The 19,937-nt window shown below is 44.1% G+C and overlaps 1 protein-coding gene across 1 annotated transcript in view; it reads right to left on the bottom strand.

The window, feature by feature from the left end:
- LOC125894824 (complexin-2) overlaps positions 1-19,937 on the bottom strand; it is a 60,630-nt gene that overhangs the window by 21,320 nt on the left and 19,373 nt on the right. Inside the window, exon 2 of the mRNA XM_049586464.1 lies at positions 2,423-2,583. Coding sequence (XP_049442421.1) covers positions 2,423-2,453 — 31 coding nt within the window. The 5' untranslated portion in view covers positions 2,454-2,583. The remainder of the gene's footprint in view (positions 1-2,422; positions 2,584-19,937) is intronic.

The raw sequence follows: 19,937 nt of genomic DNA, 5'->3' as shown, positions 1-19,937 counted from the left end.
ACATGGAGAGCAGGGGAATTACTCCATCCCAGGCACGCTCAGTGAAGGGAAAGATGAATGGATGGATAGATACAGACAGAGATGGATGAAGTGGTGGAGTGAGCCCAGATTAATGGTGTTTGGACAGAATTTCGAGTCCTTTTATTCAAGCAAATTTGTGGGCTTCAGTACAGATCTGTAACCAACAAAGTATCAGCGGTGGGTTCTGTCCATTTTGATGCTTGACGTCTTTATTCAGATTCCAAATGAAATTTGTTAGAAAATGAGTCCATGTGTGTCAAGTGTTGCACGCAGATAAAAAAAAAAAAAAGCCCTGTGGGAAAAGGCAAAGAGACACAGCAAAGCCAGTGTGTGGGAATAGCCTGGTAGTTAGCAATCAAATGGATGAAATGAAGCAAGAATAAAGCTTCTCGGCTCAGGTTTGAGTCATATAGTTTGTAGGTTTATATGTCTGTTGGTCCCTGATGGGTTCAGGGGCTCAGAAATGGACTGATTTCAAAGGTAAACTGTCCATTTAGAAGAAGAAGATATACTTTATTAATCCCCAAGGGAAAATTGAATGCTTTCATGCCATACACACACAGGCCTGAAATACACACACCTGCACAAACAGGACCTACACATGCATTAAAGGGAGAGATGTCAGGATGGGGAGCTGCCCATGGACAGGTGCCCTCGGCAGTTGGGGGTTTAGTGCCTCACTCGAGAGCTCTTCAGTAGTGCCCAGGAGGCGAACTGGCATCTCTCCAGCTGCCAGTCCATGCTCTATTAGGCCCGGACAAGGGCTTGGGCTGGCAACCCTCCATTTCCCAACCAAAGTCCCTATGGACTGAACAACTGCCACCCCATTTAGTTCCTTCTCGACTGTCTTAATTCTGCTCTCATGTCTGCACGAATGTGTTGCTCATGTTCAGACAGTTTCACACTGCACAGAGGGAATCCGCATCTGTTCTTCATTTTGGTACGTGAACAAGAAGCAGCGCCATCTAATGGCTTCATAGCTATCTTAACCACTAAATAAAGGAGAGAGCTACACAGAAGAGGTAGAATAAAAGCTTCATGAATTGATCAGTGGTTCGACCCCTGGCTCCTGCAGCCTGCATGTCAAAGTATCCATGTCAAAGCATGTCGAAGATACTGAACCCACCTTGTAGAAAAACCCGGTCAGAATATAATTTGGCCCCAGCCTGAGAGAAGATGTAGGTGCATCACGTGAGTTAGGGAATATAGCGATGGAATAAGACAGAGAGGAAGACATGAGAATGGGGGGATGTGAGACGGATGAGGGAGGAGCAGAAATACAAGTGATGTGAGAAAGAGGGGAGTGAGGTCAGACTGATCTCTAAAAGACTACATCTCATTTCACCCTGGCTGCTGGTCACTGAGCTGATGAAACCAGATGAGAGGACTGATATATGGAGACACTGACCTCTGGCCCCCGGCGGCCCCTGGGGGCCTCTCACTTACAAGAGCAGCCGTTTTTTATGTTGCTCTTACTGAATGAGTCATGATGCCGCTGTTGTTTGGTTCTGTGTAAAAATGTAAAGGCAGCACAAAGAAGGGGCTGTGTAGCAGTGTAAATGGGCTGATTACCCAGGTAGCCAAAATGACCTGGCCCAGAATCGGCCTGAACTCAGCATGCTGGATGAAATTGGCCTGGCTATGTCCAGCTGCCCGACTCGGCTGAGACTCAGCATGAATGACGCCCCAGAATCAGGGCTGGCCTGACTCCAGCTGCCAACTGCAGCTAATTGGTTTTGCAGGTGTTTGGTCATAAATTTTCATTTTGCTGAATTAAAAAAAACTAGAGGATCTCAGTCATAACAGTTCATCCTGAGGAGAATATTTGTACCTAATTTCATGGCAATTTGATTTCATAGCCGCTGAGACATTTTAGAGAGAGCGTGACCCTCAGTGTGGTGCTATAGAGGAACAGTCAGGATTCATTCTGTGAGGTACGGGGTTTCTTCTAACATGTTGAGCAGTGTGACGGACGTTGATCTCTCTGGCTTCAATGTGTCAAAACTTTTAAATGATGCTTTGTATGATGTTTCCTATCCCTGACTCTTGTTCCAACATGACAGGTTAAGATGCAGAAGGTCAAGGAGGCTACAGCTGAGTACTACACCCTAAAGCTTGCTTCATTACAAAATCCATGGTTCCTGCTGATTTGTGGAGTTCTTCTTCTCAAAACCAAAGAGAACTGAGCATGGGCATTCTTGAGATATCGCATTCATGAGAATGGGAAGGATGTATGGACAACATGAAAACAGCCTCCTGCCATGGCTCTTGCTGGCGTGGAGGCATAAAGAAAGAGACCACATCCAAAGGAGGACCTCAGGACAGGTGCCGTAACAGGCCCTTGTTCCCACATGACATGTCAAGAAGCAGAAGGTCAAGGAGGCTACAGCTGAGTACTTACCACCTAAAGCTTGCTTCATTACAAAATCCATGGTTCCTGCTGATTCGTGAAGTTCTTCTCAAAACCAAAGAGAACTGAGCATGTAGCCACCGAGCCTGGGACCTTCACACTCTCCTTTTCGTCTGTCGTGATGCTGAGTGTCTTCACTGACTCTTCTGGACCTGAGAGACAAGAAATGAGACATGATGACTAAACAAACAACCCTGGAAGCTCACGTTTAAACACATATTCATACAGATTCATTCAGAAAGTGTTGTATTTAGTGTCTCTATTGATGTAAACAGCCAACACTTCCTGTCCAATATGTCCAGTGTGGGACAGAGTGAGACACGAGTGATGTTAAAACAACAGGTCATGTGATCTCTTTAACTCACTGTGACAGGAATCCCATTCTGGGAAACATCAATACTGAGGCCATCTGCTCCATGTCACTTATCCTTCTGTAACTCAATACCAACGAATCAGTCTTCTTCTACTGTTACCATAGAATACATGAGAACAGGCTTCACAGAAACACATACACTTAAAAAAATCCTCGTCCATGGGTTAGGATACATGACGCTGCCTCGCCATTGTATTCTGTTCACCAGTCAAGCTGTAGTTACAGTCTCCATCCATGTCAGTGAAAACATGGATGCTTCACACACAGAAGATCTAAACAGTCAGCACAGTTTCAAGATTAGAGTCACCAATTCAGTATCTGACCAAATGTCTCCCCTTCTGTTCCTGAGATATGACATTGAGTAAAGTGTTTTATGCAGAACATTATGATGTCACAGTGAAACGGACCTTTTACCTTTTAGATATAAAATATACTGTTAAACATTTGTGTGAAATTTAATCATAATTAACATATGAATTCTTGAGTTATGGCCAAAACATGTTTTGTGAGGTCACAGTGACTGTGACTTTTGACCACCAAAATGTGATCAGTTCATTCTTGAGTCCAAGTGGACATTTGTGCCAAATTTGAGGAAACTCCTCAAGGCCCTCTATCACCACTATCGTGGGCGTGGAGACATAAAAACTAGTGTCATTCTAATCAGTTCATTCTTGAGTCCAAGTGAATGTTTGTGCCACATTTGAAAATATTCCCAAGATATATATGTGTTATGTGAGACATGCTCATGAAATATTGAGTTCACAGGAATGAGACCAATACAAGGTCACAAGGACCTTGACCTTTGTCCTCCAAAATCTAATTAGTTCATTGCTGAGTCTAAGTGGACGTTTGTGCCAAATATGAAGACATTCATGAGATTGTATGTGATATGTTAAATATGCTCGTAAGATATTGTGTCCACAAGAATGAGACTGATATAAGGTCACAGTGATCTTGACCGTTGTCCTCCAAATTCTAATCAGTTCATTGTGGAGTGTAAGTGGACGTTTGTGCCAAATAAGAAGCATTCATGAGGTTGTATGTGATATGTTAGATATGCTCGTAAGATATTGTGTCCACAAGAATGAGACTGATACAAGGTCACACTGATCTTGACCTTCCTCCTTCAAATTCTAATCAGTTCTTTGTTGAGTCTCAGTGGATGTTTGTGCCAAATTAGAAGAAATTACCTCAAGGTGACAGACAGACAACCTTAACACATAATGCCTCTGGTGACAGCTATTGCTGACATGAATGCTTAATAACAATGACGAGGTAATAAGCAGACAGAACTGTGGATGAAAGTGATAAAATATTAACAATTAATGCTCGTCTTGAATTAAAATCCTAAAAAAGCAGCAGTCAGTATATCTAATTAAAGTAAATTTGCTAAGATGACAGATGATGGAATGAAGAGTTTCTTGTTGCTATGGTTACCCTGTATCATCCTCCTGAAGGGAGTTTATCAGATTCATTAAACAGAGGATGTGAAGGGTCCTGGACTCTTATAATGTCTCTGTGTTCTGTCCAGCTGCACCAGCTGTCTCTGGGGGTTCGCCATCGTCTGCTTGGCAGTGTAAACTATTTTTGTAAACTTGTTTTTGCTCCTGTATTTACGTACATACTAGCAGGTGATGTTGGACATTATACTTTCCACTAGACTGGTGTAAACCATCCTCAGCACTTCTTTTCTCACATCAAAGCCTCAAAACAGTCGAACGAAAACAAAGCACCGCCCACCAGCCAGACTGACTTTCTCATGTTACAGCTCAACGGTCACTAAAATATGTTTCTGAAATCATCTGAGGTGAGAAATAAACAATGCAGTGACAGAATCTTGATTCATATTTGATCAGCAAAAAATCTGCTTATATTCACACATACCATTGCACATATAAATGAACTCATTCTCGGTGTAAGAGAAAAAACGAAGGACAGTCACATCCATATTTTCTCATTAATATTTCATAATCTATGACACTCTGCTGTCTCCGTTTCAGAAGATACTTCCTGTGTTTCCATCCCAGCTGGTAATACAATCTCTGGGCTGAACATAAAACACTGAATCTGAAATGTATTCACAGTACACAGTGACACCAACAGTCATTTACAAACCCTGTCAGATACTGATAACTCTCTTTAAGACAGAGATGAGTTTAAGTCTGCACAATAAGTCATCACACTTCAAAAAAAAAAGTTCTTAAAAGTCATTTAATCCACTGAGAAAGTCACTGAGTTGGAAACATTGTGTAAGGTAGTGTTCAGATCGTCATGAGCGCTGTGTGAATAAATACACCTTCATTTATGTTTACCAGTGCAGTGTAGGGCGATATGGCTTAAAAACGTTGTCACAATATTTTTAAGCTACGTTGTGATACATGATGCATCTTAAAATCTCCTCTAAAACTACTGTAGACTACTGAAATACATAATTCTAAAATGATCTAGAGTTACAGTGAAGTTAAATAAAGTAGCTACTGTCATAATAAAATGAACTAAGTACTGTTATAATAGAGTTAAATTAAGTGAGATTATAATAAAGTTAAATAAAGTACTGTTGTAATACAGTTAAATCAATTACAATTATAGTAAAGATAAATAAAATACTGTTATAATAAAGTTAAATAACATACTTTTATAATAAAGTTAAATTAAGTACAATTATAGTAAAGATAAATTAAGTATTGTCATAATTAAATTAATCAAAGCAGAGCCACTGGTGCTTTTATTTTGAAACACTTGGTTCATCTGAGACCAAATGTTTTGATATTTTTACTGTGAATTTGAAGCTTCCAGTCAACAGTTGTTAGCAGTTAGCAGTAAGTGAAACTGTTGCTGCTGTGCCTGTAAATGTGAGCATTTATTCACTGTGAGCTGGAAACAAACTAACAGCTCTCCAGCTTACATATTAACAACATTTACAAGTTCCACTGGTGCTCCATGGTTGCAAACTGCAGTTAAATAGTTGTGGTCTGAAGCCCTGCAGGTACAGAAACACACACTTACCTGCTTGCACTGTTGTTAAAATTATTAAGTTAAACTGTTACTGTGACGTGGTTAAACGTGATGCTTTATTAACTGTACTCTACAGCACTCTAGGTCATATATCAAAGCAAGTCCCACTGGTGCTCCATGGTCGCAGACTGTGACTTAATAGTCACAGTCTGGAGCCCTGCAGATCAAAAACACATGCTTTTTTTATCACTGTGTCTTATTCACTGTAAGATGGAAACAAGGTAACAGCTCTCCAGTTCATATACTGATAATGTTTGCATGTTGCACTGGTGCTCCATGGTCGCAAAATGGCACTAAATCATCATGGACTCACACACTCGCTCAAAGTGATCTGGATGGGCAAAAAGTGTGTTCTAATTGTATTGTGTCCCTTTACTTCCTGTATTGTGTCCCTGTTCTTCCTGTATTGTGTCCCTTTACTTCCTGTATTGTGTCCCTGTATTGTGTCCCTTTACTTCCTGTATTGTGTCCCTGTATTGTGTCCCTGTACTGTGCCCCTTTACTTCCTGTATTGTGTCCCTTTACTTCCTGTATTGTGTCCCTGTACTGTGTCCCTTTACTTCCTGTATTGTGTCCCTTTACTTCCTGTATTGTGTCCCTGTACTGTGTCCCTTTACTTCCTGTATTGTGTCCCTGTATTGTGCCCCTTTACTTCCTGTATTGTGTCCCTTTATTTCCTGTATTGTGTCCCTGTATTGTGTCCCTTTACTTCCTGTATTGTGTCCCTTTATTTCCTGTATTGTGTCCCTGTATTGTGCCCCTTTACTTCCTGTATTGTGTCCCTGTATTGTGCCCCTTTACTTCCTGTATTGTGTCCCTTTATTTCCTGTATTGTGTCCCTGTATTGTGCCCCTTTACTTCCTGTATTGTGTCCCTTTACTTCCTGTATTGTGTCCCTTTACTTCCTGTATTTTGTCCCTGTACTGTGTCCCTGTCCTCCCTGCATTGTGTCCCTGTATACTCTCACTGTATCTATTTGATAAACTCCTCCACTGCTCCGGTGTCATCTAAGATAAATCCTCCACATTTATTGCACCTGGCGAACCAGAACACCATTTCCATTTTGAAGCAGATCCCTCCTGCTCCTCCTCCTCGCCTCCGTGTCATTTCACTACACCAATATTTGCCGGAGCTGAATAGAGCCGGGATGAGACGGTAACAGAGGACAGATTGAGCTGCACGGCTTTTTCTGGGAGGCAACAGGGGAGACGGGGCCGAGAGGGACGAACTGCAATCACTTTGTAACTGTGACCGCCGAACGCTTCGGGGGGTGAACAGCCTCATTTCCATTAACACACACACACAAAGATTTCATTAACAAATGTATGCAGATACTCGACACACAAATGCTCCTTTGTCTGTGCGTAAACATACAACGTGAATAAATGCAAACATAAATAAGAGGTGTAAGGCATGTCATGGTCTGTCTCTGTTTCATCTCTAGCTCCTTTAGCACTGCCTCTATAACGTGGGAATTTCACACCATTATTTCGCCTTGCCGTTCTGTATGAAAGGTACAGTCGTGGAACGGGAAGACAGAGTCGTCTTATCTTTAGAGAAGTATCGGAGGTATTAACAGCGTCAAAATGACCTGCTTCTTAAAATCTGAATGAGGATAGTGATAGTGAGATACTGGCTACAGTGATGAAACAAAACCAGCATCAGATGGACTGTATTCATAATCAATACGCCACAATAATATAAATAACCAGCGCCGATTCATCAGTCAATGAGAATGTGTGTGTGTGGGCGGGGCATAAGCACATACAGCCAGCAGCAGCAGCAACCCACCGTCTGACACCAGCACACCGTGAGGACGGAAACAGAGGGCTCGGTGGGGACGGAGCACCTGCTGCAGCAAGCCAACACGCCGTCTGTGGTCATTTTGACTTGACCAGCAGACTTCACTACAAGCTGATTGGCTGTTGAAACAGGTGACGTGCTTTAAAACCAGCCACTGGTGATTTGACCAGCTGAGTTGCAGGTGACATCATCAGCCGGCTTGAGTCGAGCTCAGACCAGCCAGTTCACACCGCTGCAACTTTTCTCTGCAACGTTCTAAAACAGTTTCATCTCGTTGCAGATCTTTGGTCTGAACTGGGCCTTAAGGCAGCCCCCTCATGATGGCAGTACTTTTCTATTAAAACATCTCCTACACCTGAGCCCTCACTCAGTGAGGTCAGAGGTCACCTCCACTCACAGTTCAACCGTACTTTATTCACTGTGCACGTAATGTTTAACACCTGATGCAGCTGAAGAGGAAACCTTTTAGACAACAGAAGAAGAACGAGAAGCTGCTTCTTCCTCATCGTCACGTGATTCTATTTGACATTATTTTATGTTACTGTGTTTTGTCAGTGCATCAGATTCTGTACTGTGGCTTCATTTCGGATCTTATACAGCAATACATCACAGTACAGTTATACAGTGTGAGTGTGTGTGTGTGTGTGTGTGTGGTCTGGCAGCAGAACATTTCTCTTATCATTACTGAAACAGACTCAAGGACACACTAATGAAATAAAGGCAATGCTGCTGTTTGACAAGGACACACCGGCACGCGTACACACATGAGCGCGCACACACACACACACACGCAGCTGATTTTTGCTTCTTTCAGTGCGGATTTCTAAAAAGGCAAACTAGATTTTTGTTCTTTGCATATAGGACAAAAGCTGTAATATGTTAGATATGTATTTATGCAACAACCACTTCAATTTAACCTCCCTGAGACAGCAGGTGGCCGCTTGCTCTGCTGACGTTCAGCTGCTAACGAGCGGAGCTAGCTGCTAACAGCCACCGCTGCAACTAACAAACTCCACAAATCCATTCAGCAGCTCCACCATCCACAGTCAGACACACACGACTTTATTTAAGTTTAAGTTTAAGTTTATTTCCTTTATTAACCCCCTGAGGGGAAATTCAATGTTTTCACTCTTGCTTGTCAATTACACACAGGTCCGAAAGACACACACGCACAAACAGGACCTATACATGCACAAAGTGGAGAGATGTCAGAGTGAGGGGGCTGCCCTTGATGAGGCGCCCCGAGCGGTTGGGGGGTTCGGTGCCTTGCTCAAGCAGTGCCCAGGAGGTGAACTGGCACCTCTCCAGCCACCAGTCCACGCTCCATATTTTGGTCCAGACGGGGACTCGAACAGGCGACCCTCCGGTTCCCAACCCAAGTCCCTGTGGACTGAGCTACTGCCGCCCCACTGCTGAATTACAGCTCACAACTGACGCTGCTCTGCTCTGACTGTTTCTGCTGGCTACTGAAACATCCTGGTGCAGACTATTTACTGGAGTTTACCAGCCTGTCACTCATGAAGCATTTGAAGATAACTGACATCCAAAACTGAAACTGGACAGGTACCTGGAGGGTCATAGTTTGCAGGTGTGAGAACATATTTCAGCCTTCACTGATTCATTTAGAAGAATTAAAAGAATTTTTGGGAGGTTCATCAGGATGGAAACAGTCTGTAATCGTTCCCAACGCCCTCCACCTGCAAACTGCAACCGCTCCAACTTCATCATGCATGTTGTCATGTGACACAGAGGAGCGTCCGTCTACCTGCCTCCACTGAGGGCTGAGCGACGGTCGTTATGTAAGAGCAGTGATCAGTGGGCGGTTAGCGTTGGACTGGAAGCTGAAGCAGCAGCAGCTCTCCAGCAGACTGAACTTCTCCATTCTGGTGATGGTGGAGGGGCTTTAAAACCTTACATAACCCTCCCTTTCACACAGAGACAAATATACCATACAATCACTGACGCCAGCACCCAAGGGCATCCCCCGCCCCCCCATCATCTCCCAGCACCATTTCCCCTCCCTTCCTCCACCAGCCTTTCTTCTTCTTCTTCTTTAATTTCATAATCCAGGCGCTGGCAGCGGTGCGTGACGTGGGATAATGTTATCAGGGCCGGGCAGGATGCCGTGCTGATCCTATCCACTTAATTGGAAGTTGTTTCCGAGTTTCACGGCCGGAGACAGGGATGGGAGCGGCTCGGGAAAGAGAACATGAGTCTGTCACTGCAACATGTTTATGACAGGCGACGGAGACGCGTCAGAGGGAGGGAAGGAATGAAAGACGCTTCACGTGTGTGTGATTTCAATTCAGAGATGACAGGTCCATTACTGGAGTTACCACCAGTATGGAGACTGGACACACATACTGGATCCAACAGCACTGATACTTTAATGATGTAAATAAACAACATATTAGAGTCACCAACTCAGTATCTGACTAAATGTCTCCCCTTCTGTTCCTGAGATATGACGCTGAATAATGGATAGAAAAGCGCTTTTGTAGAACATTATGTCACAATGAAGTTGACCTTTGACCTTTTGCATATATGATGGCTGAATCCAAATGTCTGGACTTCACTGCACTTGCAGACTCGTGGACTTTGTGGGCAGGTTCCTGGGAAATCTGGGAGTGCTGAGGGCTCCAAATCTACAATTCATCCAGTCCACAAGGGGCCTAGAGCCGACTTTCTGCAGACTTCCAGAGAGTCCGCTTGGGGTGCAGACTTCACAGATTTAATTGCCCACAATTCATTGCAATACAGACGTGTATTGCAGGGGTTTTTTTTCAATAGCCAACTAAAAAAACAAAACTTTACTCCACTTGAATTATGTCGTTTAGAAATAAAATTCAATAGCATCATGATACAGAAAGATGAAATATAGGCTGTTGAGTCAAAATGCATTATATTATTGCAGCTATGGGTAGCGCAGTGTAATACCAAATATATATAGGCTAGAGAAGTGGCTAAAGAAACAACAAAAGAAGATCTTATGATGTCACCAACAGGCCAACACAATTTATTTAGTCATAGCTCCATCCTTATTCACAAACATCTCTGTCTGCAGTCTGTTCGTTACACATAATTATATCTCTTGAGATGAGCAGACACAATATAACAGCAGTCACAATGACTGAAATCGTCGCTTGAACGTTTCCATGGCAACGAGTAAAACAGTCTTGAGGGCTGTCGATCAGCAGCTTGTGGTCTCTGATGGGGAACTCATCACAGTACGTACGACTGAAGTCCGTGAGGGCAGAGGGTGGACATTTGGATTCAGCCATCGTCATCGCTTCATCATTTTATCCTGTTGCATATTTCTGTCATAATTATAATTACAGTATGAATGCTTAAGTTTTGGCCAAAAACATGTTTTGTGAGGTCACAGTGACCTTCGACCTTCAATCACCAAATTCTAATCAATTCATCTTTGAGTCCAGGTAGATGTTTAGCCCTTTTTAGATAGGGCAGCCAGTCTTTTTTCAGCATTGGCAGTATAAAAACAAAATTGGGGAGTGCAGCAAAATGCCGCCTACCTACTTTTGTTTATACAGAATGTGCCTTTTTCGGGGCAATGGGGGGTGTGAGCAAGTAACAAAACATGTAGCTCAGTGTGTGACGTAAACAGTGACGTGGGAGGGAAGCCGCGGCTGGTCAGTCCTTCGGCGATTCTCTCGTAAGTCGGCCCGTTCTTCACCGTCCCCGTCATCTGACGGTTAATGGCCTCTTCGTTTGCGAGGACAAGGAGGGCGCGCAATTCCTTGTCTCCCCAGTTGCTCATCTTTACAGTGTCTGTCAGGTTTGTGTTTCCCTCTTGCTACTAGCTGCTCAATAATTCATGCTATCAGCTGTTTCCTGTTTATCCACCGCCAGTGGGTCACACGTGCGGCGTCATCATCAACAGCCCCTCCCGTTGCGGAAGGCCGCATCGGTCTGTTTAAACTAAAAAGGTTCCACCAATATGTCTACCCTACAAGGCGGAAAATTGGGCACCTCGGATCAACTCGCCAATCTGGCTCTGTGTGTCTAAACGCTCGCAGCTTGCCGGTAAAACGGCCCCACATTCACTGAAAATCTGGCAGTGTAAAAGGGGCTTTAGTGGCAAATCTGAAGAATTTCCTCTGAGGTGTTCTTGAGCTGTCGCGTTCACGAGAATGAGATGTATGACGTTACAGAGACCTTTATCCACCAAAATCTTATCAGTTCAACATTTAGCACACTGACAAATTGGCAGTATTTGACGACTTGGGAATGAGAACAAGCCAGTCTCACAGAAACACCAAAGATCGTCTTCAGTGACACAGAGGGACATGACGAAGAGTTAATATTTGATTTCCTGGGAGAGAGAACGGGCTGACAGCTCCTCTGTTCTGTAGGGCAAATGAGCGATAGAACAGCTTCAGTTCCCCGTCAGAAATCGCTGTCTGATGGGAAGGTAAAAATATTCTTAATATAGCTTAAACTGATTTTGATCTTTTTAGGTGTCTAAAATACATTTAGCTGCTGACCCCGCCCACAGCAGTTCACTGCTGAGCGTCTGAGGTGATGCTCCTGTCTGCTTCTCCAAACCGACAGCTACTGTAGGTAACACACTGACTATGGATACATACCTCATACAACCCTACTTCAAAAACATCTGATCCCTTTCAGTTATTATCATTATCAGCACTGTTTTTGCCAATAGCTGAGTGAACGTTTCCATCTGAAAAACACAGGAAAGACCTCAGATGAAGTCGACCTTTAAGAGGCTAAAAAAACAAAAACAGCGGTCTGGCCCTTTAATGAAACTCCTTCTGCTCTCAGGCTCATTAGACTCTGTCAGGAGCTCAGAGCTGCAGGTCTTATTAACCAGAACGTTTGACGTACAGCGGTCAGCACTGGACTCAAGATAATTACAAGTCAACATGTGAGTCTGAATCTCCCTTTATTTGTCTCCCAAACACCTGGACACCCCAACTCAGATCTGAACGCAGCTTCATAAAACAGAAACTAAACATGTGATGAAGTGTAGAGAAGGTAAAAGGAAATAAATCAGCGGTGAAATGCTCCTGTCCCCTTCAACCAGCTTCAAGGACAGATGTTAGAAACCAAAAGTCATTTGTAGTGGTCGATAGACAGCGTTTGATGAGCTGAGCCCGGGGACACTTGGCTGGACTGGATGGGAAAATCAATACAGAGATGTGGATGAATGAAGCAGGTTAACATGACTCCACCACCACCATCACCATGTTTAGAACTGTGAGCTGTGTCCGAAATCATTCACTCATTCACAACTCCCTACTCACTGTATTAGGGAGCTCTAAGGTAAATGGATTGTTTCTGATCATGCAAAGCCCTTTGACACTACATGTCACATTCACCCACTCACACACTGTCACACACTGGCGGCCGAGGCAATCGTACACTGCACCACCTGCTACTCAGTAACCATTCACACGCACTCACAGCCATCAGGAGCAATTTGGGGTTCAGTATCTTGCTCCAGGATACTTCGACATGAGGACTGGAGGAGCTGCGAATCAAACTACCGATCTTCCGATTGGTGGACGACCTGCTCTACCTCTGAGCCACAGCCACTCCATATGTAGAGGACTATATACTGAGCTCGTCTGCAACACGAAGAAACACTATTGTGACACCTGTTACAGGAGCAGAATGAGTCAAAGACAGAGAGACAACTTCACTTTCCACGTCGGTTCAGACCTGGCCTGGCCCAGAATTGGCCTGAACTCGGCGTGTGGGATCAAATTAGCTCGGCCGCGTCCAGTTGTCTGACTCGACTGAGACTCGGCATGAATAACGTCCCAGAATCGGGCCAAAGCTGCTGACACTGCCATCACTGGGAAAGCTCAACACTGGAACAACACTGACTTTACTGTACTCTGGTCAGTATCTACAGTCTCTCTCTCACACACACACACACACACACACACACACACACACCAAACCAGGTGGAAAAACATGTCCTACGTCCGCTGTACAAAATAACACATTGAGGATAAGTCGTGGAGACGCAGGTGAATGAATTAATGATGAGCTGCTAACGCCGGGCCGCGCTCTCAGACCTGCCAGCCAGCGACATCATTTATTCATGTGACTTGAGTGTGAGTAATTATTCCCTCAGCACAGACTGCAAGGCAGAGGAGGGCTACATGACTCCATTTAATTTTTCTTTTTTTTTGAAAGTGACCAACCCGCCTCGGATGTTAACGGAGCTTCTGTGAAATGATGTCACACCGAGGAGGCTAATTTTAACCTGAATATTTTATACCTTAATAAAACTTAATATAGACGTTCATTACTGCACTGACTTCCTGCAGGAAGGAGATGGTGACAGATGAGATGTTACACCTCTTTATATGATTCAGAGTTTGGTACGTAGCAGTAATAAATGTGGCTACAGTCAGAGCAGCTGTTTGTTACTAAATCAGATAGTTAATGTGACAAACACAGATATTTTTCCTCGTCTTGTTGCTCTTTCTTTGCCTGTTTATTTGTTGCCTCACATAAATTTCGCCTTTTTTCTGTTAGTTTGGTGATGTGTTAGCTTTTGGCTGCAGCTCTGTCCCGTGTTTGTGCCACACCTTAAATAATCCCCCAGTTTTAACATCTGCACTCGCTGAGCGCTGATGACATGAATCCACCTGCTGAGAAGAAGAACTCCAGCTGCAGGTCGGACAGCGAACGGGAGCATCGGTGTGTCAGTGTGCTGCAGGTTTGTTCTCAGAGAGAGAATCAGACTGTGTTGATTCGCGCTCTCTGTTGTGCTCCATCTGTTTCTGTCTCTCTTCCTCCTCATCGTTTCACTCTGCCAACATCTTCTTCTTCTATTGTTTGAATCTCAGTCGAATTCTCTCTCTCGTTGTCTTTTCGTCATGTTCCCTTTCTTTAGGAAAAACATTCCTGTCACTCACCCCACCTTTCCTTTTCAGAGCAGATCACAGAGCATGTGGGATTCATTTACATCTTATTATTTGAAGAGAAACTGTTTATCATTTGACTGTTGATCAATGAAAATAAACTGTCAGTATTTGTCAATACAAATGTAAAGAAGCCCTTCTCTATATTATTCAGAAAATAAATGATATTTTCTGTAAAATCAAGTATGGATGTAGTAATGTAGTGATGAATGAGATCAACCTACCTCCTTCCTCAAACACACACCTAGACTTCTCTGTCCAGCGTCATGGCGTCATGAGGCTACGCCCCAGACACGCCCCTTTGTTTATCGGTCTGGTGATAAACCACCTGAGACAAACTACACGAGATAAAACGATGGATTATCACATACGACACTCACTATTGATCACGATCCGAGGCGACACCTTACGACACTGCATCAGGCTATAATAAGGCTGATGTCGTGTAGTGTGAACCTGATGCAACACAAGTACCGACTGTTTCTGCTGAAGAGCTCAATGGCTAAAAAATAATCTTACAATCTTAGACGTTTGCTTGCTCTCTCTCCCTCTTGACTTTAGCCGTGTTTGTTTTCCTCACTTTTGTTTCTCTTTTCGTTCGCTGAGCAGAACTGACAATCAGAGTGATTTCTCACAACAACAAGCTCTGACGCTGATTCAACATGCTGAATCGACTGGAAAACAGTTGACAGGGGCCAACGAGGGCCAACGGTGTGGGATACACCGTGACAGACGCTCACCGACAGCCTGACATTGACCACTGGCCGACTGCCGGCTTGGTGTGTCAGAGCCTTATGAGGTGTCCTGAATTTTAGTCTGTAGCATGGGCCAAGCTCCAAAAAATGCTGGATCACACTTCCCATGATGCCACTCTGTAGTGCCTATTATCAGACCCTGCTTGTCTGCTACTTCTTTTTCTCTTCAATGTGACATTTATACATTTTTTTGTCTCCTAGCAACCCTGATGACATCACTATGACATGATCAGGGTTATTTTTTCAGGCAGGATGAAATAGGCCGTTCCACAGGACTTCATACAGCTGTTTTCATACGTTGAGTCATAACAGCCACATCATCACAGGTCAAATCTGCACAAGTGCACTTAAAACATTTAAATAGATCTGTGCTCCAGGGTGGACACACATGACGCATACACCATCTAAAAGTGGAAACTTTTTGCCCACCAACAGACAGAACATGAGGAAAAAATACACTTCAGTCTAGAAAATTCTTGAATCAGGTTGATCAGTGCAGAAAATTATGATTTTTTTATTGACTTGTTTTCAGAGAATAATGTTTCAGGGTCTCAGTAACAAACAGACTGAAGGTTTCAAAGTGTAGTAATGACTCTGGAGGAGAAGTGAAGCAGACACACGGAGGCAGCGTGGTGAATATTATGTAATTAATGGAGCAATTAGCTGCGACAGTACGGAGCGTTCACTCAGCCATCTGTTCACATGACAAACAACGAAATCGATACGGCGCCGAGTCCCGACGCTCAGACGCTGTTCAGGCTGTCAGCCGTGAAACAAACCATTCAGAGGCGCCGCAGCTGAGGGAGCCTTTCTTTTCATCAGGATCTCTGACACCTGATCGGCTCCACCTTCACTGTGTTTACCTTCAGAGCCTTATCACAGGAACACGCAGGTGTCGTGTGAACTGATTCAACAGGTTATCGTAGTTTAATTTGAGCAGTAACCTGATCTGGTTATTTCTGATTTCTTTTTCTGTTGAGAACTGAAAAGGTCGCAGGCTTAAGTGACGTCATGATTTAATGAATAAACAGCCGCAGCACAACAGAACATGTTTAAACTGACATCAATACATGACATCATCATCACATACGTACATGCAAACATTTTGGATGGATTACTTTGTGACATGAATAATGTATTTTCACTGTCACCACAAAACATCAAATCTAGAGGTCAACCAATGGTGGATTTAAACGGCCAACATAATGACCAGCCTGTTCTCACTCTGAACTTCTCAAATGCCGCTGCTTGGTTAGTGATTTCGGCGTCAGACACCAACGCCAAAAGCCACCTTCTGCGGCAGTATGATGCGCCACCGCTTGGTGTCAGTGAGCACGGTCTCACTCTGAAGTTGACAAAATTCGGTGCTTGGGCAGTGACTTGTGGCATCAGAAACCAATGAAAAAAGGCGTCCTTTAACATCGTTGCTGTTATAGTTGAACTGCGCCCGGTGGTGTCAGGATACAGCCACTACGAGGAACAGGTACCCTCTGCCCTCTTATGATGAAGTACTGTTTCCTGCTGTAGAGTGAGTGACTAACGGACAGCTACTGGTCAGAGACAGTGAACTAGCTCTTGACACGGCCAAATGCAAGTATGACGCAGAATGTATTGAAGTGTGTGAACCTTGAACTAATAGCTCCTTTTCCACTGCCAGATTTTCGGTGAATATTGGGCCGTTTTGCCGGCAAGCTGCGAGCGTTTAGACACACAGAGCCGGATTGGTGAGTTGATCCGAGGTGCCCAATTTTCCGCCTTGTAGGGTAGACATATAGGAGGAACCCTTTTAGTTTAAACAGACCGAGGCGGCCTTTCACAACGGGAGGGGCTGTTGATGACTTGTGGGAGGAGCTGTTGATGACGCCGCACGTGCGAGCCACTGGCAGTGGATAAACAGGAAACAGCTGCTAGCAGGAATTAGCGAGCAGCTAGTAGCAAGAGGGAAACACAAACCTGACAGACACTGTAAAGATGAGCAACTGGGGAGACAAGGAATTGCGCGCCCTCCTTGTCCTCGCAAACGAAGAGGCCATTAACCGTCAGATGACGGGGACGGTGAAGAACGGGCCGACTTACGAGAGAATCGCCGAAGGACTGACCAGCCGCGGCTTCCCTCACACGTCACTGTTTACGTCACACACTGAGCTACATGTTTTGTTACTTGCTCACGCCCCCCATTGCCCCGAAAAAGGTGCATTCTGTATAAACAAAAGTAGGTAGGCGGCATTTTGCTGCACTCCCCGATTTTGTTTTATTACTGCCAATTAATTGGCCATACTTATAAATCTGACAACCTTTAATAAAATCAGTGCCAGAGCAGTAAAATCCTGTCTGAGAGTATTTAAAACTGTTTGTAAATGCTTTTAAATTCATGGATCTGTCAATCAAACTTCATATTTCATGTCTCAGCCAGGCACAGCCCCCAAACCTCTCATAGACGCCTTCAGCAGTGCGGACCACAATTTACATCCCATCTCTTACCTGAGCTCAGCACTGGTTTATCCTAACGTTCTCTAATGACTTTCACCCCGTGCATCACTCTGGAAGATGCTGACAAATGAGCTGTTTAGTTGTTGGGGTATGAAGACGTGAAAAAGGATAGTTTTTGAAAAATGAGCAGATGGAGGGCGCCGCAGTGAGAACATGACAGAGATGATGTATGTGGTTGACATTTGTGCAGAGTAACGTGGAGGCGGCGCCTGCAGTCTCAGCTCTTTAAACATTTCCATAAAGCAGCAGAATAATCAGCTCAAACACACTTTCCCTCTGTTCATGTTGATGTTGTACGCTGCTTTGCATTTTCATGTTGTTGAGTTCGATGACATTTAATGTTTAATCGACAACTTCTAGTGTCAGTCCTTCAAAACTGGAGCGTGAGCTGCCATTTTCCCAAATTATACACACCGAAGGACGAACATAAAAACACAGCTGAAAGAAACATCTGGAAACATGCTCTGTCAGAAAATATAAAAAGTCACTGACTGAAGACGATGAGATGTTCAGAGACGGTAAAACGGAGAGATTTACAGACCATGATCTCTATATTGTGATGATATTGTAAAGTTGGCTGTTGGTGCTTTCACTAAATATTTACACCATGAGATAATTGATCATCAGTGATGTGGTTATAATGACTAAGTGGGTAAAAACAAATGACAAAGAATGATGCGCTAAATATCCTCTTGTGTCAGTTTTGGACATTCAGAGACGGCGTGTCAACTTCAGCCTCTTACATGCATGGTGTCTTTTCAAAATACACTTCTGTTTTCACAGGAAATGTACAATTTCTGTTCATTACATTCATACAGTCCCTTTCAAAATAAGCTATATTTTGTTTTTTAGGTTAATTTCCTTAAGTTGTATGTTTTCTTTTTTTTAATACTCTTTGGCACCTTATACAGTATGTGCTTAATTTTCTTTTAATTTTCCTGATTAATTATGATTTATGATGTTAAAAATATTAGTAGTTGTAAGTCATTCGTATTGTCATCAATGGCAACATGGTTTCAGTCCAAACTCATAACATACCGGTGCTAGGTCAGTGACTTCTGGCGTCAGACACCAATGAAAAAAAGCTGTCCTTTCAGTTGGCACAGTACACAGCTGGTCAGCCTAACCCCCAAATTCCACCAGATGCGTGTTGGCTGCGTCTGCGCTCTGGAACGGCAGCGGAGCCGATACGTTTCAATTCTAGTCAATGTGTGTGCTTCCACCGGCTGCGGCTGTGCTGCGTTCTGGCTCCGTCACAGCTGCGGCGCTCCGGAGCCCTCCGCAACAGATACGCAGGACTTCTATTTTTGCTGGACGCCGGAGCACAACGCAGCAATTCAGCAAGGAGCAGATCGTGCGGGGCAGGGAGTCGTGCACAGAAACAAAATAAAACATCCGGTTAATTTTCAAAATAAAATACACAGTGTTCACGGCGGATCATATTTCCCTGCACTACACCTTGAAAACGTCATAGTGGGCGGAGGCAGGCCTGAAGTCAACAGGTCAGAGGTTTTCAGACATCATTTCACCCCGTTGACACCATGGACGAGGAGATGTTAATCATGGAGGTGCACCCAGATGTCTCCCGGCAGAGCTGCACTGCTCCACACAGCAAACGCAGCCGGTGGGTGTTGACGGAGGGTGGAGCACGCAGCGGATAACCAGCACTGCCATTCCGCAACGGACACGCATCCAGCGGAATTCTGGCGTTATTCTGTAATGGCAACCAGCGGCGTCAGGGAGATATGCAGCCGCACAACAGCGTAGGTTAAGGGGGTGAAAGTCCTAGTATGGTGGGCGGGAGGGGTGGTGAATGGGTCCAACAACCACCTACTTTCACCCAGGAGACTGGATCTTTGCTTTCCATAAGAATGTAAATCCAAACCCTATTCTTCTTTCCGAAACCCAACCACGTGTGTTGTTTCAGAAGCATGAAAACATCAGTTCACTGCGTTGTACTAGCGTAGTGCTTTTATTTTGAAAGAGACTGTATCAAACTGTACATTTCCTGTGAAAACAGAAGTGTATTTTGAAAACAGACAATGCATGTAACAGGCTGAAGTTGACACAACGTCCCAGAACGTCAACAACCAACACACCCAGGGTACCTTGGACGTCATACGTGGACGTGGAAAGTCCATGACCAAACGTGG

This window comes from Epinephelus fuscoguttatus, linkage group LG9, assembly GCF_011397635.1.
Source record: "Epinephelus fuscoguttatus linkage group LG9, E.fuscoguttatus.final_Chr_v1".
Lineage (NCBI taxonomy): Eukaryota > Metazoa > Chordata > Actinopteri > Perciformes > Serranidae > Epinephelus > Epinephelus fuscoguttatus.
Note: the sequence above shows the minus strand (reverse complement) of the source record. Positions and strands in the feature narration are given on the sequence as shown.